Here is a 24,792-nt window from a genome sequence, read left to right on the forward strand (position 1 = left end):
ATATGCGGCAAAGTTGCGTTGCGTGTCGAAATGTCGGGTCGTGGCCATATGTTTGTGTCCTTGTGACATAAATTTCAGACAAATCCGACCAGAATACCATGCTCGTGGATCTCAGAGACCAGATCCGACCCGTTTTCCGCCCCTAATCTCTCTCTCTCTCTCTCTCTCTCTCTCTCTCTCTTTGTGCAGAGGAGCAGCGGATAGAGAACGGTTCGTCAAAAGGGGAGGCTCACCCGCCGCTTGCCCTAAATTCGGCTTCCTCCGGCACCGGCCGGTGAGATTCCTTGAGCCCCGCAGGTACTCTCTCTCCATCTCTCTCTGTGGCTGGCTGGAAAAGGGGAAGTTCACCAATGGAATAATGGATTCATTCCAGATTCCTGTTGTTTCCTTATGCTCTCTTTGTAATATTGGCTACAAAGTGTTATTTTTTGTTGTAGAAAATGTTGGTTAGTAAAACCTGAGCCTGAACGTTAGTGTCATGCTGGCATTTGATGAGGTTATGACTGCAAACCATTATTTTGTGCTTTATACCAATCTTCATTTGAATTCTGATGAAAAATTCTGGATAATCTTTGAAGTTAGTTTGCTAGGCCTGGTTATTGCACAAATTTCCATGCTAGGCACTCCTTGGTCTATTGTATGACTATTTGTAAGTTAATTAATCCTGATTGCTTAATATGAGTAGGTTGAACCGTTGAAGTATTTTAGAGTCCTTTATGCCTAAGTATGATGCTTTCCATAGCCCAATTGCAAAACTTATTTTGAGCGGAAATGCACATAATTTTTTAGTTTAATGAGTTGAAAATTATGTGACCTTTGATTTTACCTGAGCTAAAAAGAGTTGAACGTTTCAATTTAGTTGATGAAAAAATATAATTAATCTATGTGGATACATGAATGAATTGTAGTCGTTTTATCAATATGAATGTGTGTATATGCGTATGAAAGAAATAGAGAAGAGGGAAAATATGTCGAATTGTATCATGATTGTTCAGAAAATAAAGTGTTATGCTATTTGGTGAAAATTTCATAAAACCAAGTTAATTATCATCAAAACAACATTTTTTCGATAACCAGGTTACTTGCAGGTTAGCAATCTATCACCCAAATAACAAAACCAAGTGGTTTTATTCCAAGTTTTATTATTATCAAGGCTTTAGAAAACCAGATTTTTCAGTGTGTCATGCAAAGACTTAGAAGAAGACGCTCCTTGGCCAAGCCTTTCTCTCTCTCTTTCTCTCTCTGTGTGCTGCATTCATGTCATTTGGCTTCCATTTCTAGGTTTCCAAGTTCCTGCAACTTTATTTTTCTTTGCGTTATTGCTCCATTTCTTGCAAATCGTTGTAACATGGAATTGGGGCCATTAGGGGTTCTACTGAGAAATTATCTCATGTTTTCTTATCTCAATTAATGTGTCTTTTACATCTACTTTTTCATATCTCCAAAAATTGAATCTTGTATTTGGTTCAGCGGCTTCAGCCTTTTTTCTAGGGTCTCGATCATAATAAAGTGGGATTAGTTTAGATTTCATGTGTTCACATTCCATTTTTTCTTTCCTTATTTCACATGATTTTTGAATAGTGTACATAGTGGATAAGGAAGTAGAAATCCTGATTCATGATGGTTTGTGACCTTGAATGTACGGTGATTTTGTGAAAGAAGAATGGTTGTTTTAGTGCAAGGCCTGTCCCCAGTCTCTGCCAAATATTGTAAAATAAAATTAGTATGTTTTCCCTTTTTCTTTCCTTTTTTTTCGCAATTTTCAAAGTGTTTTGTTCTTTGAGGTGGGCTAGTGACATACTGATAGACTTGATAAGTAGTCTGCTGTTTTTTCAGTAGACATGAGAACAATGTTTGAAGAAAATGTCTGGCGTGAAAATATGGTATTAGCATGATAATTTCGACTGAAGCATGTGTAGGTTGTGATTCTTTTGATATTGTTAGTTACAAGGAAATGTTGTCATCTGGTGAAAAGAAAAATTTTAGGATGTCCATTTGGAAAATTTTATCTCCTCATCTCGTGTGCATGCATGCGAGAGACCAGGAAAAGGACATTTTGTATATGACAGTGTAGTCATTATACCAATTCTTCCTTATCATGACTGTTAATCACCCTTTTGTTCTAACTTCATACTAGTTTTCATTCTGTAGATTACAGAAGTATCATTTATTTACTTGTTTCATTGTTTTCATGTTTGATCTGATAATTTTTTTGTTTCACAGTAGTCATGATGAACTGAAAATGTCCTTGGGATTTTTTTCCTTCTTGACCATGGAGGCTTGTTTTTTACAACTTTTTCTTGTTGTTGCTGATGCTGTTGTTCTTTGTCTTGAAACTTTTTATATGAATGAATAAATTTTCTTTCAGCTGTGTCTGGACCTTATTGTAGAATCAACTTATTTCATTCTTTATAGGTACTAGACAATGACTGAAGCAGCTTGTTCAATGTTTTGGAATAACTTAGCAATGTAAACCAAGGTTGTAAGTATTGTATCGTTACCCGTATCGGTCGGGCCCAAATTAAGCCCATATCATATCGTAAAATATCGTAAATTTTTAATAAAGAATTCAACAAAATCCAAAAAAAAGAAAAAATCAGAAAAATTTAGCAAAAATTCTAAAAAAAACATATGATGAATTGCACAAAATACAACCATAAAATCACATATGAAGCATTTATGCCTCTATGAGTTGCATAAGACATCATTAAACATCGACTAATATAGAATCATAGATAATATTGCATGCATATCTCACAAGAATAATGCAAAATATTAAATATCTTGCAATTAAGAACATTCCACAAGACTCATACTTTCATATTACATAAACAAAAACAAAATAACCAAGTGCATGAACTATTAAGTGTTAAATAACCAAGTTTTTTTAAATTATATTATATAAAACCTCAATAATCGTAATCATGCATCATCATTATCTTCTTCTTCTTCTTCTCCTCCTTCGACATTCACATCATCTCCAAGATATATGGGGTCTTCATCATCTATCTCCTGTGCTCCTTCCATGTTAATGCACTAAATGTTTTCTTCATTCAAAAAAATCCTTGCTTCTTTTTCAACCCATGCATCCAATTCATCAAAATGTTCCAAACTGATGTGATCGAATTGCTCTTTGTACCCTCTTGACGATAACTTTTCGATTTGCCTAAAAGAATGTCATGAAAAATTGAAATTAGTTGGGTTTTGAATGATATAAAAAACTTTAAATAAACACATGAAAATGAAAATAAACTTTATAATTTTATATACCTCTGCCTCAGTCGTAAGTTGTACCGAACGTAGATGAGGTCATTGAGCCTTTTATGCTCTAATCTATTTTTTATTTTTGTATGAATTTGCTTAAAGACACTTCAGTTTCTCTCGCATTTACTTGCACTACATGTTTGACTAAGAATATGAATGACAAAATCTCTTCAATTTAGAACATCACTTCCAAACCTAGCCCACCACTTATGAAAAAAATGAAAAAATGAGAAATCAATAAAACGATAACAAATTCAATAATACAAAACATCATAACTAAATAACAATATGAAATTAAAATTGAAATAGACAAAATAAATTACCTGAACGCATCGTGACACAGGTTCGTACTGCTATAGGTCTTCCCATATCATACAATCTATGTCACAGGGACTCGACAAAAGGGCCCTCACACCTGCGTCAACGCGACGCAACGTGGGTGCGGGTGCCGCACCCAGTGCGACAAACACATCACGAGAGAGAGAGAGAGAGAGAGAGAGAGAGAGAGAGAGAGAGAGAGAGAGAGAGAGAGAGAGAGAGAGAGAGGGTTGGGGCTGTCCTCCTCTTTTTTCATCTCGTTGGAATAGAGAGATAGAGAATGATAGAGTTATCTAAAAAAAATGTCAAAGGAAGATACATGGCCCTTGTATTGTCACATCAACTGACACTTGTCATCCTCAACTAGCTGTAACCTGCCTGCCTTTAATATTTTTTCTTTTTGAAATTTAAATCAATAATAGCTGACGCCTCAGGTTTCCCTTTTTTTAATATTTTTGTTGTGAAGAGCGGAAAAGTGTTATCTTTTGTTGAAATTTACACCTTTTGCTTTTTTCTTCTCCTATATCTGGACCTGGGTCTGTTGGGTTTACTTTGAATCAGTTGGATTCAGACCTGGGTCAAAGTAAACCCAGGTTTGAATCGGTCTAGGTATTCAGAGCCAAGTTTGTTTGAGAAGAAAATATATATATATATATATATATATATATATATATATATATATATATATATATATATATATATATACTCTCGCACCCCCGCACCCAAGTTTTTTTAAAGTGCTGTATCATCGTACATGCACCTATGTGACATGGCATACAATGCATTATCATAAGTTTCTATTTCCTTATGAATTTGATTTTGAATGCTATAATCAGGGTTCAACCCTTTGATGCAATCCAAATTTCTTTGTTGGCTTTTCTGTCCATTTTAAACGTAGGGGAGTATCTAAATGCAAGATTTAAATAACATGCTGCAGCATGAAGAGGTTGATGAAGTTGCTCAGTCCACCTATGATCAATGATGTTCCATATATGTATGTATAATTTTTTTTCTCTTAAATTATCTTTAATGACTTCTTTTGCCTTATCCATGGCCTCATAGAGATAACCTATAGATGGTCTGTCTTCACTGTCAACCAATCGAAGCACCTTCACCAAAGGTAGGTATAATCATTCTTAACAACTTTATGCATGAATCCCAAAATTCACTTCTTAATACAATATATACAATTTTTTTGTGTTTTTTTTGGTGTGCATGGGGATATGCATTCCACTTGTATGATGAAAACATTTTTTTTAGTGCAACTCTATTCTTTATTAGACTTTGCATTATAAAAAAATTGTAGCAAATCTAGTAACTGCATTACGAATCAACTCAGCACCACCAATGTACTTTCTCATTAGGCTCAAAACCCATGCATGATTATAAATAAATATAGTAATTTCTTAGCATTATTCATCTGTCTGCTTTATCTCATCCATGTTGTCGATGTCTTCAAGGAAGTGGTCTATGCAATGGGCACACGGGGTCCAAAAGAATGACCCAAAATTTTCTACCAATTCTTTACCTGCTGTCCTATAAGTTACTGTATTATCAATAATAAATTGCATAATATTTTGAGGTTCAATCTGTTGTACAACCTCATTTAAAACTTTGAGCAATACATCTGGAGTCTTAGGCATATCAGACAGATTAATTGACTTCAAAAACATAGTTCCTTTGGGGGCAATAGAGAAGAAAATTTATCAAGGTCCCTGACTTTCTGTTTGCCCACTCATCTGCTATTATGCTACACTCAATTTCTCTCTATGATTGCCTCATTTCATCACAATATGCCTTCATTTCTTTTACATTAATATCTAAAACTTTTTCTCTCAAAACATGATATGAAGGCATTTTATATCCAGACTCGATACTGATTATGACATCTTTTATGGCCTGAAAATGAAAGGAATTTACCGCATTGAAAGGAATTTAGTCATCATAGAACCATCTTCCAACTGCGATATTCGCCTGCTCGACTAAATGTTGAGGAGTCATAGTATTACAAATGTTGGGTTGCGCCCAAAGGGCAGTCTCCTATTAGAGCCTCTAGCTTTACTTTCTCTCGAAGAACTCTCTTCTCCTCCTTGTTAAAATGTAAACTGCAATATATATATATATTATTTAATATTATTATATTTTCTTTTATTATTTTCTTTTTCTATTTTTTTATTTTCTTTTTTAGCATCTAGTTCAATAGAAACTAGATATTTTGATCCAGTCAAGTTCCTGTTGGAACTTGACTGTGCAAGTAGCTGTTGGACTGTAGTCCAACAGCTATAATAAATGCTGTTGGACTATAGTCCAACAGCTATAATAATAAATGCTGTTGGACTGTAGTCCAACAGCTATATTAAGAGACGTTGGAATCCAACGTCTCTTTTTGGAGAGCTCAAAATGAGCTCTCCTCTCTCTCCCATTGTTTTGTATATATAGGGGTGAACCCCTTCAATGTAAATAACTATGCTTCTTAAGCATTTTGTTCATGAATAAAATATTATTTATTTTTCAAGTGTTCTTCTCTTTATACCCTTTCAAGGGTCATGCTTGTAGTGTCTCCAATAGACACTTGTTTGTGAGTTATTTGTGCATTTGTTGAAGACCACCATTTCATTACATTGTATCAAAGCTACGAAATCCTTAGATCTTGAAGTGCTTCCGCCTCGATTTTCGTGCCACATTTACAAAAGGTGTTTCATCACCTTGTTCTTGGCTCAAGAAGATTTGTTTGAAGAAAGGCGAACTTGTGCTACAAAAAAAATTGGTTTTGTATCCTCTCTTATTCCTTTGTCTACTCTTTTTCTTTTCTTTTTATTTTTCTCTCTTTCTCCTCCTATTTATTCCTCTCTTACCCTTGTAAAAGATGGATGACAATGATAAGATCACCATCATTCCTATGAAGCTAAATGATACTAACTATGTAATGTGGGCTTCGATTATGAAGAGTAAGGCGTTAGCCACTTATGAAAAGAAATGGAAAGAATGGAGGATAGGGCATGCAAAAATTATGTCATGGCTCATCAATAGCATAGACATTAAAAAATGCTCTAGTCTAGCTAAGTTTGAGCATGCCGATAAGGCTTGGGAATACCTCAAAAACATGTATTCCCTTAAAGATATTGCACATGTATGCAATTTACAAGATAAAGTTCGGACAATGACCCAAAAAGATAAAACTATTCGAGAATATTATAATGAGTTGTCCGAACTTTGGGAAGAGTTGGCTCTTCTTGAGCCCAAATGGCATTGTGCCGAAGACAACGAGCTTCGCCAAAAGCAACTCAATATGGAACATTTCTATCAATTTGTGAATGGTCTAAGGCCGGAGTTTGAATCCACCAAATCGGCCCTTTTACATCGTGGAAAAATTCCTTCTATTGTTGATACTATAGAAGAGCTCACTATGGAGGAAAATAGACTTAGAAAAAGTACTCCAAAAGTTGATGATGACTCCGTTTTAGCTGTATCTAGACCGGGGAATCATACTCGTACTTACAAGCCGCCTCATTTTGGAGGCAAAACGGCGGCTTTGATAAAAGAAAAGTTATTTGTCATCATTGTCATGAACTGGGGCACTATAGGCCTCAATGTCCAAAGTTAAAAAGAAGAGAAGAAAAAAGAGTTGTATCTGAGTCAAAAGATCAAGATGCACCTGTGTCTATGGCTCAACTGATGGAAATCCTTCAACCTCTTCTCAAAGGGGTATCCTCCTCAACCGAAGCCTCAACTGGAGCGGCAGTTGCATCTTTCTCCGGTCCAGGTAACTTTCCTTGGCTTTTAGATTCTGGTGCTTCTTTTCATATGACCCCAAATGTTAATAGTCTATCCGAATGTCTTAAAAATGACTCAAGTGTGTCAAAGGTTTTTACAGCCGATGGCACATCTCTCGAAGTAAAAGGAATAGGATGTTTTGAAAATCTTCAAAAATCCAAAAGATTTTTTATCCCAGAAGTTAGATATATCCCTAAACTTAATTTGAATCTCTTATCTGTCTCGCAAATATCTGATTATGGATGTAATATCTCCTTCTCTTCTCATGGTTGTTGGGTACAGGATCGCCAGTCAGGGAAGCTGATTGGGGAAGGCCATAGAGAAGGAGGACTTTATTACATGGACTTTTTGGAATTACCCAAGAATGCATTTTGTTATAATATTCAGAAATTAGAATTGGATTTATGGCACAAAAGGCTTGGCCATCCTCATATGTCTAAAATTCAATATTTTCCAAGTTTGGAAAAATTTTGTAATTCTGAAAATTTTTCTTGTAAAGACTGCATTCTTGGCAAAATGAAAAGGTTACCATTTCTTAGTAGAACTTTTGTTTCCTCACGACCACTTGAGTTAATACATTCGGATGTTTGGGGCCCCGCACCAGTTATTTCCAAAGGTGGTTATACATATTATGTCATTTTTGTTGATGACTTTTCTAGACATACTTGGATTTATTTTCTTAAACATAAATCTGATGTCTTTGCTAACTTCCAAATATTTCATAAAATGGTTAAAAATAAGTTTCAAAATGATATTTCTGTTTTTCGCACTGATTCAGGGGAAGAATTTATGTCCAACGAATTCAAAGACTATCTCAATTTACATGGTATTACACATCAAAGATCATGTCCACACACTCCACAACAGAATGGCCTAGCCGAACGCAAACATCGGCACATTATGGAAACTACTAGGACATTGCTAATTGCAAATCAAGTTCCAAAAAGTTTTTGGGCTGAAGCGGTCCTAACTGCCACCTACCTCATTAATAGGATGCCATCTTCCTCATTAAAGAATACAACTCCAATAGAAAAGCTTGTTAATTTAACTCCAGATTATTCTAGATTAAGAGTCTTTGGATGCAAATGTTTTGTTTTCACCAACAGAAATGACAAACTCTCTCCTCGTGCAATCCCATGTGCCTTTTTAGGATATGCTGATAATAAAAAAGGCTACAGGTGTTTCGATTTTCAAAATGACAAATTATATGTGTCAAGAAATGTATCTTTTTTGGAAAAAGAAAGTTTCTTTGAATTTGAAAAATCCAAGGATGTCACTGAATACTCGTTTTTAATTGATCCAACTTCAAAATCCAATGAATGTGATGTTGGATGTGACCTTGACAATGATCAAAGTCCTATTGTTGTTGAAAATGATGATAATGAAGAGCAAATCCATAGGGATGTTAGTCTACAATATTCAAGACGTAGAGAGCAAAATCTTCCATGTGCATTACAAAAATACTCTGAAGTCTCACCTAGAAGAACGTCTAGAATCTCTAAACCTCCAGAAAAATTTGTGTCTTATGAATCTTTTTCACCCACGTATAGGGCCGCCATTACATTAATACAATCATATGTTGAACCATCATCCTATTCTCAAGCAAAAAATCATATAAAATGGATAGAAGCCATGAAAATAGAATTGGATGCACTAGAAAAGGCCAATACTTGGACGATACAAGATATTCCTCCGGGTAAGAAACCTATAGGTTGTAGGTGGGTATACAAAGTCAAAACCAAAAGTGATGGGACCCTGAAAAGATATAAGGCCCGTTTAGTAGCAAAAGGATATGCTCAAGAGTATGACATCGATTATGAAGAAACATTTGCTCCTGTGGCCCGTATGACCACTGTTAGAACTTTAATAGCCTTGGCCTCCATTAGAACATGGCCTATCTTTCAATTAGATGTCAAAAATGCTTTCTTGAATGGGAATCTCGTTGAAGAAGTATACATGGAAGCCTCACCTGGTATTAGTATCCCTAAGGGTAAAGCTCTTCGTCTAGAAAAAGCTCTTTATGGTCTTAAACAGGCTCCAAAAGCCTGGTATGACCGATTTAGTCATGTTATGCTTGATATTGGTTTTCAACCTTGTTTAACTGACACTGCTTTGTTTGTTAAGAAATCTGATGCATGCATCATTATTCTTCTTCTCTATGTGGACGATATGATCATCACCGGAGGCGACAAACAGGGAGTTGCAAATATCAAATCTCTTCTTAAAACTCACTTTGAAATGACTGACTTAGGTTTATTAAGATATTTTTTAGGCATTGAAGTTGCTTATTCCCCTCGGGGGTATTTGATATCTCAATCTAAATTTGCTCTTGATATCGTTTCCAGGTCTGGAATTACAGATGATAAGAAAGTAGACACTCCAGAAGTTGTCAATGTTAAAATGAAAATTGATGATGGAGAACTTCTTGATGATCCTACTCCTTATAGACAACTTGTTGGAGCTCTTTCTTATCTTTCCATTACTAGGCCAGATATAACTCATGCGGTTTATACAGTTAGTTAGTTTCAGCATGCTCCCACCTCCGTGCACATGGGAGCGATTTTGCGTATTATTAGATACTTAAAATCCTACCTTTCACGAGGACTCTTCTTGTCTGCTTCATCTTCATTAAATTTAATTGCATATACTGATGCTGACTGGGGAGGTGATCCCAATAATAGACACTCAACTACTGGTTTTTGTGTGTTCTTAGGTGAAACCTTAATTTCGTGGAGGTGCAAGAAGCAGCAGAAAGTCTCTCTTTCCTCCACCGAAGCTGAATACAGAGCCATGGCAACCACCACTATGGAGGTTGTTTGGCTCAGACGATTGCTAGCAGATATGGGAGCTAAAGCAACACAAGCTTCAAAGATGTGCTGTGACAACAAAAGTACGATCTACATTGCAAGCAACCGGACATTCCATGAGCGCACTAAACACATTGAGATGGACTGTTACTATGTCAGAGAGGAATACTTACATGGAACCATTGATCTGCCATATGTTACATCAGAATATCAATTAACAGACTTCTTCACCAAGCCTCTCGCTGCTCCCAGATTTCACTTCCTCTTAGACAAACTTTCGCTCATTGTACCGTAAGTTTGAAGGGGAGTGTTAAAATGTAAACTGCAATATATATATATATATTATTTAATATTATTATATTTTCTTTTTCTATTTTTTATTTTCTTTTTTAGCATCTAGTTCAATAGAAACTAGATATTTTGATCCAGCAAGTAGCGGTTGGACTGTAGTCCAACAGCTATAATAATAAATGCTGTTGGACTGTAGTCCAACAGCTATATTAAGAGACGTTGGAATCCAACGTCTCTTTTTGGAGAGCTCAAAATGAGCTCTCCTCTCTCTCCCATTGTTTTGTATATATAGGGGTGAACCCCTTCAATGTAAATAACTATGCTTCTTAAGCATTTTGTTCATGAATAAAGTATTATTTATTTTTCAAGTGTTCTTCTCTTTATACCCCTTTCAAGGGTCATGCTTGTAGTGTCTCCAATAGACACTTGTTTGTGAGTTATTTGTGCATTTGTTGAAGACCACCATTTCATTACACTCCTCTTCTTTTTGTACCCGCGACGACACTACTGTTGGAACCAACTACACCTTTTCCCTTTGCTGCAGAACTTCCTACTTCTTATCCTATGTTAGGAGTTGCAGGATCAGAAGTACGAAGCTCATCTTCGCAATACACATCCTCCAAGGGCTCCACATACCCCATTTCTTCTTCATTCATCTTTTTCTTGTCTTTTTTCACTCAGATCATCAAGTAATTGCTGATATTTTCATTTCAAGGCACCCGACAATTTTCTTGATGTGCATGCAACAACATTATGATGTGTCCCAACCAGTATTGTGAAAAGCGTTGAAGCGTAGCGAGGCGCTCCACCAAAAACTGAGGCGAGGCGTAAACCTCAATTTTTTTTTGAAAACTTTAAAAAAATATATCTAAAAATACAAATAAATAAAGAAATGCTTTATTGATGAAGTAACAACTAATAAGAAATAGAAAATCTCAAATCAGTACTAAAAAATATAAGATTAACATATAAAAGTAACTAAAAAACTGATTACATAACTGGAAAACTAATTATATAATTGAAAAATATAATATCCTATAAAGCAACAACCAATAAGCAATAAAAAATCTCAAATAAGTACTAAAAAATATGAGATTAACATATAAAAAGCAAAATAAACTAATTAAAACCTTACTAATTAAAACCAATAAGTTCTTCTTCTTATTGTACCTGATACGGGTACGATACACTCGTATCACGATACGAGTGTATCGTATTGTATTTCCAAAAAGTAACGATATGTATCGTACTTATGATACAACATTGATGTAAACATCTTCTGACCAGAAGTTTAGCTTCTTGTTTACTTGAAAACATGGATTTGGCCATATAAGAGCTGTGTCTGGAATTCATGACTTTTACTGCTGTCAATAATAACCTTTCAGTTTTCTGTTACATGGCTTGAATGTATAGAAAAACACTGATATTATCTATGTTTGCATTGTGGGAAGCTGATGGAAAGTTGTTTTCATGTCTCCTTCATGTTTGGCAGTGTGTCTTTTGGTCATCAATCTACATTATGATACTAATGATTTTTTGTGTTTTGTTACCACTGATGTTGCTTTCAACAGGGTTAATCCGTTCAATTCATTTAATAGCAAATTCCATGACAAGTGGTATTGCAGTGTCAGGCTTGGATTTTTTCCCATGTCATAAAGGTTGGGAAACTAGCTTACCTTATTGATTTAATCTTTGTTGTTTCTGTTTACTAGTTATTGCTGCCATTACTTACGTAATATTTTTATTGTTTGTTGGCTGTACTTTGTTGGCTTATCTATGGCAAAAGACAAAGTATAATGAATAAAATTTGAAAGCCCCCTCGCATTTGTACATCTATTTTCTCTTTAAATTTGATCCATTGACATGCTGCCATTAATCTCAGCTCAAGCTGTGCAGGTCCAAGTCAATTTTGATGTAGAGTCAGTGAGATCCAAGCAGCTTCCATTGCATGTCTTGAACGCATAAGTTTGACTCTGAGATAGGTAATCTACTTCAGATCAAAGTCAATCTTGGTCATGCCTAGACTGTTTTAAGGTCGGAACTAGGATAGTCTGTCCAATCTTTTTTTTTTTGCTTAAATGTGCCCTTGTTGGGAGCAGATGGACTCATCTAGGACACAATGAGGTCATATATGAGGTTGTTTTTATTATGTTCTTGCTGAGCCTTTTTTTGTGCAGATAGCCAGTAAGAAAACTGTCGATTGTCTAATTGTTTGAAGGTACTATCAGTTGACATGTGCCCTCTTAGTGCCATCCATCAGCGTAATGTAATGAGATATTGCGGAAATATAAAGAGTGCATACAAGCACTTACAACAATGAATAAAAGAGACAATATCACAAGTCCACAAAGGGACAATACAAGCACAAGCCTTTAAGAAGGCAACAATATAAAAAGCCTCTTATTGAGAAGAGAGAAAGCTCTCTAGAATGAGAAATATACAAGGGCTTCACCCCTATTTATACAAAAGGGATGACCAAAAGGCCTCAAAAGGAGAGCCAAAAGGGGGCTCCCATAGAGTCGTTGGGAGCCCCCAACGGTCACATTTGTGACCGTTGGGGGCTCCAACGACTCTAAGGTTGGATCCCCTTTAGGTCCTCAAAAGAAATAAAAAAAGAATTTAAAACAACAACAACAACAACAACAACAACAACAACAACAACAACAACAACAACAACAACAACAACTACGCCTTCATCCCAAAACAATTGGGGTCAGCGATATGAACCAAAAAAGAAATTCATTTTGGGTCTTCCACATAAATCCTTTTCCTCCAATCATTTCTATCCAATGCCATGTCCTCGGTGATGTTCAAAGCATTCATATCCTTTCCTATCATATCCATCCAAGTCTTCCTAGGCCTACCTCGACCTTTTTTAACTAATATATTTTCCCATTTCTCCAACCTTCTAACTGAAGCATCATTAGGCCTTCGCCGAATATGTCCAAACCACCATAAACGATTCTCTCACATCTTATTTTCAATGGGTGCAACACCTACCTTCTTACGTATCTCCTCGTTCCGAATCTTATCTTTTATTGTATTTCCACACATCCATCTAAGCATCCGCATCTCAGCTACACTCATTTTTTGAATATGATGTCTCTTGGCAGCCCAACATTCCGTACCATATAGTAAAGCGGGTCTAATAGTCGTCCTATAAAACTTTTCCTTCAACCGCAATGGCATTCTACGATCGCACAACACTCCAATTGCACTTTTCCATTTCATCCACCCAACCTTTATCCTATGATTTACATCTCCATCAATTTCTCCATACTTTTGAATGATGGATCCCAAATATTTGAAATAATCATTCACCGGTATTTCTTGCTCACCAAGCTTCGCTACACTCCCATCACTACTTCGTTGCTTACTAAACCGACATTCTATATATTCAGTCTTACTCTTACTCAACTTAAAACCTCTAGCTTCCAATGTCTGTCTCCATAATTCTAACTTAGCATTAACCCCAACTCTAGACTCATCAATCAAAACAATATCATCAGCAAACAACATACACCACGGTACATTTTCTTGAATTGATCTCGTAAGCTCATCCATTACTATCGCAAATAGGAAAGGGCTTAAAGCAAATCCTTGATGTAACCCAACCATTATCGGAAAATTGGTTGTCGCCCCTCCACAAGTGCGGACATTGGTTACTACTCCTTCATACATATCTTTAATTATACTAATGTACTTGAGAGAAACACCTTTCTTCATCAAAAAATAAAATTACATTTTATCAAGAAAAGAAAATAGTTGTTTTATAAAACAACTATGTGAAATTACAAAAATACCCCTATCGGGTATTGATGTAATATATATATATATATATATATATATATATATATATATATATATATATATATATATATATATTAGATACATTTTAACACCCCCCTCAAACTTTACGGGGAAATGACGGAAAGTTTGCTAAGAAGAAACATGAAGCGAGGAGCCGAAAGAGCTTTAGTGAAGAAGTCCGCCAACTGATATTCTGAAGTGACATATGGAAGAGCAATAGTTCCTCATAAGAATTCGTCACGAACATAGTGGCAATCCATTTCGATATGTTTTGTACGCTCATGAAAAGTATGATTGCTCGCAATATAGATGGCACTCTTGTTGTCGCAACATAGTTTTGAGGCTTCGGTAATATCAACTCCCATGTCTTTAAGCAGACTGCGAAGCCATACAAGTTCCATTGTCGTGGTTGTCATAGCCCGGTACTCAGCTTCAGTGGATGATAGTGAAACTTTCTGTTGCTTCTTGCATCGCCAGGTAATCAAAGAGTCCCCTAAAAAGACACAAAAACCAGTAATTGAGACTCGATCATTGGGATTACCTCCCAAATCTGCATCAGTATAAGCAAAAAGATTCAAGGAAGAAGATAAGGATAGAAATAACCCTTTATTGATGGTATTCCGAATGTAGCGGATGATTCGGAGAACAATACTCATATGCACAGTTGTAGGAGCATGCTGAAATTGGCTAACTGAGTGAACCGCATGAGTGATATCTGGTCTGGTGATGGTTAAATAGGTAAGAGACCCAATGAGTTGTCTGTAAGGTGTGGGATCTTCCAGAAGAACCCCATCCTCCAACCGCAATTTGGCATTAATAACCTCAGGAGTCTCTACTTTCTTATCATCAGAAATCCCAGACTTAGAACATATATCTGCAGCAAGCTTCATCTGTGATAAAATATATCCTCTAGGAGAATATGCAACTTCAATTCCAAGAAAATATCTGAGAAAACCTAAGTCAGACATATCAAATTATTTTTTAACATATTTTTAACATTAATAATACTATTTTGATCATTCTCAGTGATAATCATATCATCAACATAAAGCAACAAAATTACGATACTAGAACCTGCATGTTTAACAAAAAGAGCAGTGTCAGTATAACAAGAGTGAAATCCTAACTTTATCATGATATCACTGAAACGATCATACCAAGCCTTAGGAGCTTGTTTAAGACCATACAATGCCTTCAAAAGCCGAAGTGTTTGACCTTGCTTAATATTTATTCCGGGTGGCGGATCCATATAAACTTCTTCACTTAAACTTCCATTTAAAAAGACATTTTTTACGTCAAGTTGATAAATAGGCCATTTTTTGGTTGATGCGACAGCTATTAAGGTCCTTACACTGGTCATTCGAGCTACGGAAGCAAATGTTTCTTCGTAATCAATGTCATATTCTTGGGAGTATCCCTTAGCAACTAATCTAGCTTTGTATCATTCTAAAGAGCCATCCCTTTTAGTTTTAACTTTGAAGACCCAGCGACAACCAATAGGTTTTTTGTGTAAGGGTAGATTAACTATTTCCCAAGTATTGGCCTTTTTTAAAGCATTTAGTTCAACTTGCATTGCTTCAACCCAATGAGGTATAAATTTAGCTTGATTATAGTGAGCCGATTCAAAATAAGAATGTAGGGTTATTAAACATGCCCGATAGTTGGGAGTTAAGGAATCATAGGATACAAACCTATTTGGGGGTATTGAAATTCTAGAAGAATGCCTAACTTGTGGTTCCTCAGTGGATTCAGAAATTTGAGAGTATTTTTCGAGGGCACTAATAGGATTTTCTTGATTTCTTCTTGAGTAAACATTTATATTGGTATCACTATCATGAATATTTATATTTGAATCACTATCATTTGAGGGTGTTATGTCAAGAGGGGATACCTCACGAGTATCGTCTATGTTTTCAAGAAAATCTTCTTGTATGTCATCAATAAGATCATATAAGAATATATAATCAATTTCATTTGTTTCTTCTATTTTATCAAAACCGTTTTCTTCTTCTAGAAATGTTACATCTTTTGAAACATATAGTTTATCATTCTTAAAATCATAACATCTATACCCTTTTTGATTTTCACCATATCCTAGAAAAACACATTCAATTGCTTTTGGAGATAACTTATCCCTTTTATGTAATAGGACAAAACATTTGCAACCAAAAATACGAAGACGATTGAAATCGGGTGAAAATTTAAAGAGTTTTTCATAGGGAGAAACATTTTTTAACTTAGAAGAGGACATTCTATTGATTAGATAGGTTGATGTTAGAACGGCTTCAGCCCAAAACTTCTTTGGAATATTCTTAGAAACAAGTAATGTTCTAGCGGTTTCTATAATGTGCCTATGTTTCCTTTCCGCTAGGCCATTTTGTTGGGGAGTCCTAGGACATGACTTTTGATGGCAAATGCCATTTTGGGTGAAATAGTTTTGGAATTCGTGAGATAAGTATTCGCCACCGGAATTGGATCTTAAAATAGATATGTTATTTTGAAATTGATTTTGAACCTTTTTATGAAAATCTTTAAAGAAAGTAAATACTTCCGACTTATGACCAAGGAAATAAATCCAAACATACCGAGTAAAATCATCAATAAACGTAACATAATATGAATAGCCCCCTTTAGACATAACCAGATAAGGCCCCCAAACATCCGAATGCACCAATTCAAAGGCCTTGATGAAAGAAAAGTTCTAGTTGGAAATGGAATAGACTTCATTTTTCCAAAAATGCAATCTTTGCAATTAATTTCTTTTTCCTTACAAAATTTGTTTCCAAAAGGAAAGAGATACATTTTGGAATAACTTGGATGACCAAGTCTTTTATGCCAAGTTTCCATATTTTTTTCTTGGACATAAGAACAAAAATAGTTTGTAGGGAGATCAAGATGGTCCATATAATAGAGGTCTCCCTTTCTATGCCCTTGCCCAATCCGTTTGCCGGACCGGAGATCCTGCACAAAACAACCATTAGATGAGAAAGATATTTCACATCCATGGTCGGCAATTTGAGAAACCGAAAATAGGTTTAAATTTAGTTTGGGAACAACTTTTACTTTTGGAACACAAAAATTTTGAGATTCTTTAAAAGAGCCAATACTTGAAATTTTTAAAAAAGTTCCATCGGCCGTAGAGACACAAGAGTCTTTTGAATTGGTGCAAACATCAATAAGTGCATTTTCATGAGGGGTCATATGAAAAGAAGCTCCAGAGTCAAGGATCCAAGAATACGTACCGAGTGATGATGTTGAAGCAATAGCCGCATCCGATGTGGAGGAAGAAACTTTTAGTATTTGTTGGAGAGCCATAGATATTTGTCCAAGAGTTTCTTTGATGTCATTGTTCTTGCCTTCATCTTCTTTGGTGGTGGTTTCTTCAAGAGAGGCCACTTTAGGCTTGAAGGTTCCAATAAGCTTTGGACATGCGGGTTTAATGTGACCCGGCTCATTGCAATAATGACAAACAATCATTTTTCTTCCTCCATTGTAGTTTCCTTGTTTCCCAAAATGAGGAGGCTTATAGGTTCTAACATTGTTACCCGGTTTTGATACGGCAAGGACTTCATCAACATGCTTACTCATGCCAAGCCTTGTCTCCTCTTGAGTGATTTCGGCAATAGCATCCTCAATAGGAGGAAAAATAGATCTATGGAGAAGTGAAGATCTCACTTGCTCAAATTCGGGACGTAGCCCAAAAAGGAATTGAAACAATCGCTCTTGTTCCATTTGTTTTTGCCTTAAATCAATATCTTCCATAGAAACCCATTTTGGCTCCAAGAGAGCCAATTCATCCCATAGTGGGTTTAGGGTACTATAATAGTCTTGAATGCTAGAATCACCTTGCTTGGTGGTTCTAATCTTTTCTTGCAAGAAGTATGCTCTTGCAAGATCCTTTTGGGTATACATACCCTTCATAAAGGACCAAGCCTCATTGGCTCTACGAAATTTAGCTATATTAGCACATACCTTAAGCTCATCATTGTTCATAAACCACGCTTGAAAGACAGGTCAATCTTTGCCTCCATGATGTTGCCAAGAAGTGAGAAAATATTCACTAAATATGAGATACACGAACCACACCTTTCCTTCAAGAATCGAGTGGCTTTGATACCATGTAATGAGATATTGCGGAAATATAAAGAGTGCATACAAGCACTTACAACAATGAATAAAAGAGACAATATCACAAGTCCACAAAGGGACAATACAAGCACAAGCCTTTAAGAAGGCAACAATATAAAAAGCCTCTTATTGAGAAGAGAGAAAGCTCTCTAGAATGAGAAATATACAAGGGGTTCACCCCTATTTATACAAAAGGGAGAGGAGCAAAGGGATGGCCAAAAGGCCTCAAAAGGAGAGCCAAAAGGGGACTCCCATAGAGTCGTTGGGAGCCCCCAACGGTCACATTTGTGACTGTTGGAGGCTCCAACGACTCTAAGGTTGGAGCCCTTTTAGGTCCTCAAAAGAAATAAAAAAGAATTAAAAAAAACAAAAAATAAAATTACATTTTATCAAGAAAAGAAAATAGTTGTTTTCTAAAACAACTATGTGAAATTACAAAAATACCCCTATCGGGTATTGATGTAATATACAGTATATATATATATTAAATACATTTTAACACATAAATCCCAGGTCCCCCTTACCCACCAGGTGATACACCCAGCTTCAGCCTTGCAGCGAGGGATGGATACCGTGGGTTTCAAACTTGTGACGCCCCTTAAACTTGGGATGTCACCAGCCAACCTAGCCAGATGACCGCAGCCTCATGGGCTCTCCTAAGACTTGTTTGTGTAAGAGTTAGTTTTGACCCCTCTAAGTAGCATCTTTGTGGACTTGGATAAGATCAAGGTGCCATAGCTTGATTCACATCTAGCCCTTTGCAAGTTAGATTAAGGTGGACCCAAGTGGGGCAATGCTAGGAAGGTCAAAGTCAATTTAGCCTGATATCAACAGTTTATAGATTTTCAGTGCAGCCCTATTTTTAAACTTCTCTATGTTGTTGAACATAAAGAATGCACCAAACAGATTTAAATCTGTTTAAAATAGTTAAAAACAAAAATAAATAGTTTACTCTGTTTAAAATAATTAAAGACAAAATAAATTGTTTACAAATGCATTTAAAGTTCCAAACTCTACCAGTGCAAAATTTAGATCTGTAGCAACTCTGGACGAAAAAGGGAAAGGTAACATTACTTGAGTTAGTGATGATGAACTTTTGGCCAGCCTTAATTTTCTGAAGAGTATATGCAAATGTTATTTACACGGTCCTCCTTTATGTACTAAGGAGGAATTGCGAGGGGATCAGATAATCAAGCAACAAGGAGAAAGGATCCTACATTATGTTCAATCCAAATTAGTACACTTTAATGTACACTCCAAATTTGTTTTTATTGCAAAGTTACAATATCCTTAATAGAGGTATACTTACTGCCATAGAATAATAATGATTTTTTCACATGAATAATATAAACTTGCTCATGTATTACAACTTTATTTCAGTAAATTTCCTTGAACCCCTACTTTAGTTGTGCATTTGTTACATGGACAGTAGCGTGTGACTACTTGTCTTGCACCCACTTTGCACACGTAACAGTGATGTATCAGAATGTGCTTTCTTGGATTGTTGGCATGATAGATAGAGTCAATGGCTTGTTGGAAAGGGGTCGGGTTTGTGGGGGTTAGATAGTGCTCACTCCAGTGTAAGAAGTGTGTCTGACAATTTTATTTTTTTGTTTCCCTAATGTTTATTAATATTTTTCTTATTATGATGATGTCACATAAAGTTTAATTTACTTGTTTCTTTTAGTATACCAAAATCCTGTCTTTCCAAACTATCATCTCTATTTTACTGTTTATTTACTTTTGATGCTAATAGCTATCTGTTTACTCCTTTTGGGCTTTTAAAAAAAATGAAATGGCTTCTATTGCATCACGGCTTGTTAAAGAAGGTTTATGCATTGGAGGCTGTATTTTGCTCCAGAGCAATGAAAAATGTCAGAGGGTTGTCATTGTGCTAGATTCTAGCCAAAAGCAGAACCTATCTTAGCAAGTAATGAGAATAGGATTGCCAGATGTGTTAGGTAAGGACTAGACCCTAGGCAGGCCGACATGTTGACTGGTGTGTATTATTTGACCATGATCTGACTTGGTTTGCATGAGTTAAATGGCTAACGATGTTTAAATTTGGCCATGTTATAGTTAGATCCAAGTCTAGAAGTAGATCTGCTGCTCATCTGATTCCCGATGCATGCATTTATGTCCAACAACTAGCATGGCTGCTGTTGCAATTTTTTATACTGTGGGCCATTGCCACATTTTTCAAACGATTGCCATGGTGAAGAATATAGCAGTCTGAAAGTCATTATAGACTCTTTAGAAACCAGCCCTACACAGATTCCCTCAACGCCCCCCTTCAGCTCCTCATGAGTCAGTCTTAAGAATATGTTACTTTCTATGTCTCTGGATTTACACTCCAGTTTGCATCAAAACTGTAATGTCATGCTAACAACTGCTAATGCACTGGTCTTTCTTTATAGTGTGCAATTGTGCATCTTTTGTTTTTTACGTTTTTTTTCTCTTTTAATCAATGACTATTACAAACAATTCCATGAAAACGGTTTAGCAGCCATTCTCATTGAAATTATTTCTTTGTTCCCTTCTCCGAGAGTCACTGTTTTCTTGTTAAAAGTAGCACCTATAGTTTTTGAACACCATAAACCATCAAAATTCTAACTGAAGAACAACTTAATGTGACATCATTTGAGAGATTTCGTTGTTCCAGTTGCAAGTTGTGCTATTCTCTAAAGCACAAATTAGCAGTTCAATTATAAAGACTGATTATTGCTTTACTTGAACTGATGAGCTACTTGTTAGAGCTTCTTAGGCTCTGTTACGACTCAGTTGGAAGGATATGGAGATTTAAAGGTGGATTTCGTTCAGCTCCCATGGGACTTTGAGGAATAATTTGGAGGGATTTGTTTTTGTTCACTTGATCAACACCAGACTGCAAGTCTCTTCTGAAGAGGAAATTTCCATTTAGGAGTCCTTTTCTCCAATCCCCAATTCTTCCAGCATTGGTTGTCTTCTTTGTTTCATTTGCTTCTGCTCTTGTAATTTTATCTCTTACCAGATTAGATCATTATTCTGGTATTTTATACCACATTGATTATTATAAAATGTTTTCAACTTGCAAATCTTTCTTGCTCATCCACCTGGAAATATCTTCTGTTTTGTATTGTTTTCCCAAAAAACTTAATCTGAAATTTTTATTAGCCCATTCATGTTTCTTGATCAGTTATTGTCATGAGGTTGTTGATAATTTCAGAAAAAGTTCCCTTCATATCTCAAATTCGCTTCTTCATTGAACATGTTTAAATTCATTTATCTTGTAAATTTCATGTGTATGTTTTCTTAAAACAAGTTGAATGTTTCAAATATTTATTTGTTACCTGCTTATGGATTTTTTTCTAATATTTCTGTTTGCATCAGCTTATCACAGTTTATTTGTATCTATCAGTCTTGACCGGCAAGGCCTTTCATCCAAGTGTCAAGAACATGAATAAGACACACAAACTAGCATTTCGGCTCCTCTATCATACAGTGCCAAGAAACAAAAATCGAGTTCTGCAAATTAGGAATTTTGGTGTCACTGCAGTTGCAGTTAACATCCCCCAACGCTCGACTGAGTGGTTTGAGCTGAGGAAAAACAAACTGACTACTAGCTCCTTCAGTACAGCCCTTGGCTTTTGGAGAAATTGTCGCTCAGAGCTGTGGTGTGAGAAAGTATTTTTATCTGATGTCAATAGTTTGGCCAACACCTCTGCCATGACATGGGGAGTCCTTCATGAGGAAGCTGCAATTGAGAGGTACAAAACCATCATTGGACACAAAGTAGATCTTCTTGGTTTTGCCACGCATACCAATGAGGAAGAATTTGGCTGGATGGGTGGATCACCTGATGGGCTTGTTACCGATGTGGGGATACTAGAGGTCAAGTGTCCTTACAATAATGGGAAGCCAGAACTTGGCATGCCATGGACAAAGGCCCCATACTACTATATACCCCAGGTGCAGGGCTTGCTTGAGATAATGGGCAGAGAGTGGGTGGACTTGTATTGCTGGACGCCTAAAGCTAGTACAGTGTTTAGAGTGTTCAAGGATGATAGCTATTGGAAGTTGATACATGAGATTCTCAGGGAGTTTTGGTGGGAAAGCGTGGTTCCTGCAAGAGAAGCAGTTCTTCTTGGTGATAAGGAGGGGGCACAGAGGTATATGCCCAAAGAAAAGCACCAGCTTACAGGATACATAATATCACAAAGCAAGACTTTGGCTGCAGAGTCAAGGGTAATTTGCAAGGAGATTGAAGGGAAATTGGAGTTCTACTAGACATAGCACAAAGTGGCAAATGGGAGCATACTTGGCACTTTCAGATGGAATTGGCTTCTATTCATTTTGCCATTATCTTGTCGTTTTTTCATCGGGTCAAGGCCTAAAAGGCTGCGGAGGCAAAGCTGCCTCTGTCATGTATTGTATGTATTGCATGTTAGAGGGAGGTCACCTCTTGCAAAATTTGACAATTGTTTCATAATGCGGCAAGCTGCATGGCCAAGCTCGTTTGCCAACATATGTACGCTGTAGGCATGTATGTATGCTCGGTCAGTAATGTGTAAATCAAAACATGCATGCCGAGAGAAGAGGGGGAGAGACATGTAAGTTTTACTGAGTTGGAACTGTGCCCAGCATATGTCTGCTTGGTCCTGACATTCAACTTAATGCATCAATTAATCAGCACTTGCATTCATAGAAGAGTGACTTGCATAAGTTTGTTCTTTGGAATTAGCTGACCTTATGGTGCTTTTAATGCAAATTGAGAAATCTAGAAATTTTATCCATTTCTACGTATGTTATTACTAGCGGAAAATTCAGAAATATTGGATGCCTCTGATAGTCCATTTGAGTTTTGAGAGCTTACACTTGTTATCTTGCAGCAATGGGGCCTGAAATTGTACGACGTTTCCTTGTAAGATTCTGTATGCAGGTCGTTTAATCTTATGGGATCTAGTTTTCTTGAGACCTTACACTTCTTATATGCAGCAAGCCTTGAGTAGCCAAGTTGCAAGAAAGTGGAGTAACTGTGACCATGATGATAGTGCTTCTGAAAACTGGAATCACCTGTGATAGCTCACTGTTCTACTGTTGTCTATTCCATATTTGATGGTTTGGATGGTAGGCAAGTATAAGGAACCCTGCACTAAGCATATGTATGTAATAGTAGAAAAGCAACTGCCTCCTACCTCATGTGCAGTGTGCACAGCATTGGAGCTATGCTTATTGTAAAATGCTATTTGGTGCAAGTACTGCAGGGCTATGATTGATATTATTTAGGCAGCCTGATCCTTGTTTCAGGTGAGGTCATTTCTTGAGGGGGGTCAATGAATTCAAGTAAAAAAGAATGTGAGCTTGTCAATGAATCATGATGCTTGTTCAAGGTTATAGTTGCACTTACAGGTCTACTTGTCCAAGTGTGACTGATATCGTGGCGTGTGACCGTGCAACTGTTCACCAAAGTGATTCTTCTTGAAAAGGTTGGGTGAACTTAGGATTCTTGATCTTAGTCTGGATAGTTGGAATGACCTTTGAGATAGAGTGCCCAAGGACTTCCGGTGGGGGGTGTTTGTTTGTTCTGGTTAGGAATTTTTTTCTGCAGAAAAGAGGGGTGTGTGGGGGTGTGTTTGTTTTGGTCATGGCAAAAAATGGCACCGTTTCTGCAGCATGCAAGCACCTCCATAAGTCTGTTTGGAAATGGTAAAAGTTTTGATAGATCTGCATAATAAGAATTTTCATGTGAAGCCCACAAGGGCTCCGCTCACCTAGTAGGGGCAACTTGTGAATGTCAGCAAGTTGATGGGACATCACAAGTTTGAAACCCATGAGTGGCATCCCTTGATGCAAGGTCGAAGCTGGGTGTTCTCCCCGGTGGGCAGGGAGAGACCTCTAGGGTCTTACCAACAGGAAGCCAGCCAATGTGATGTCGGTAAGAATTTTCATATGAAATGCACAAAACGTATGTATAAGAAAAAGTTCACTACAATTTCTCTTCTTTTTAGGTGCTGAAAAGTTCACATGTACGGCTGACAAAATGGGATTTTTTTGTTTCACTTGTTTGAAATAGCATGAGAAGATTCTATTTTTCACATTTTATTACATTTATTACAGAAATGTTCAATTTCTTTTTCCACTTCCAAACATGGACTAAGCAGAGACTGCAAAATAATTACAAGGGAGAAATTGCATATCTAAACTTTGATTTATCATCAGTTATTTACAAAGAAAATACCATTTGAAAAAGAGTAAAAGACGGTGTTTGGAATAATTTAGATATAGGTGGTCAACTTTCAAATGCGTAAGATAAAATGTCTAAAATTTTTTAATGGTTGTTTGGATAACCACTCGGGTTACTTTCCCTTCACCTAACTGTAGTTAACTCTTACACCTCAATGAGTCGCTTACCTGGTCTAAG

At 36.4% G+C, this 24,792-nt stretch overlaps 1 protein-coding gene across 3 annotated transcripts; it reads left to right on the top strand.

Moving 5' to 3' along the window:
* Positions 1-185: 185 nt before the first annotated feature.
* LOC149842884 (Restriction endonuclease, type II-like superfamily protein) lies at positions 186-23,155 on the top strand. Of its 3 annotated transcripts, XM_089999503.1 has the most exons (4): positions 189-297; positions 12,026-12,112; positions 12,351-12,436; positions 21,790-23,155. In XM_089999503.1, exon 4 carries the CDS (start codon positions 21,828-21,830, stop codon positions 22,656-22,658), a length of 831 nt encoding a protein of 276 aa, XP_089855629.1. In that variant the 5' UTR covers positions 189-297; positions 12,026-12,112; positions 12,351-12,436; positions 21,790-21,827; the 3' UTR covers positions 22,659-23,155. The 3 variants fall into 3 exon arrangements, with proteins under 3 accessions (XP_089855628.1, XP_089855629.1, XP_089855630.1); XM_089999502.1 differs by lacking the exon at positions 12,351-12,436 and having other exon boundaries at positions 186-297; XM_089999504.1 differs by lacking the exon at positions 12,351-12,436 and having other exon boundaries at positions 278-297; positions 21,762-23,155.
* Positions 23,156-24,792: the final 1,637 nt, after the last annotated feature.

This window comes from Nuphar pumila, chromosome 3 (genome assembly GCF_984573655.1).
Source record: "Nuphar pumila chromosome 3, dmNupPumi1.hap1.1, whole genome shotgun sequence".
Taxonomy (NCBI): domain Eukaryota; kingdom Viridiplantae; phylum Streptophyta; class Magnoliopsida; order Nymphaeales; family Nymphaeaceae; genus Nuphar; species Nuphar pumila.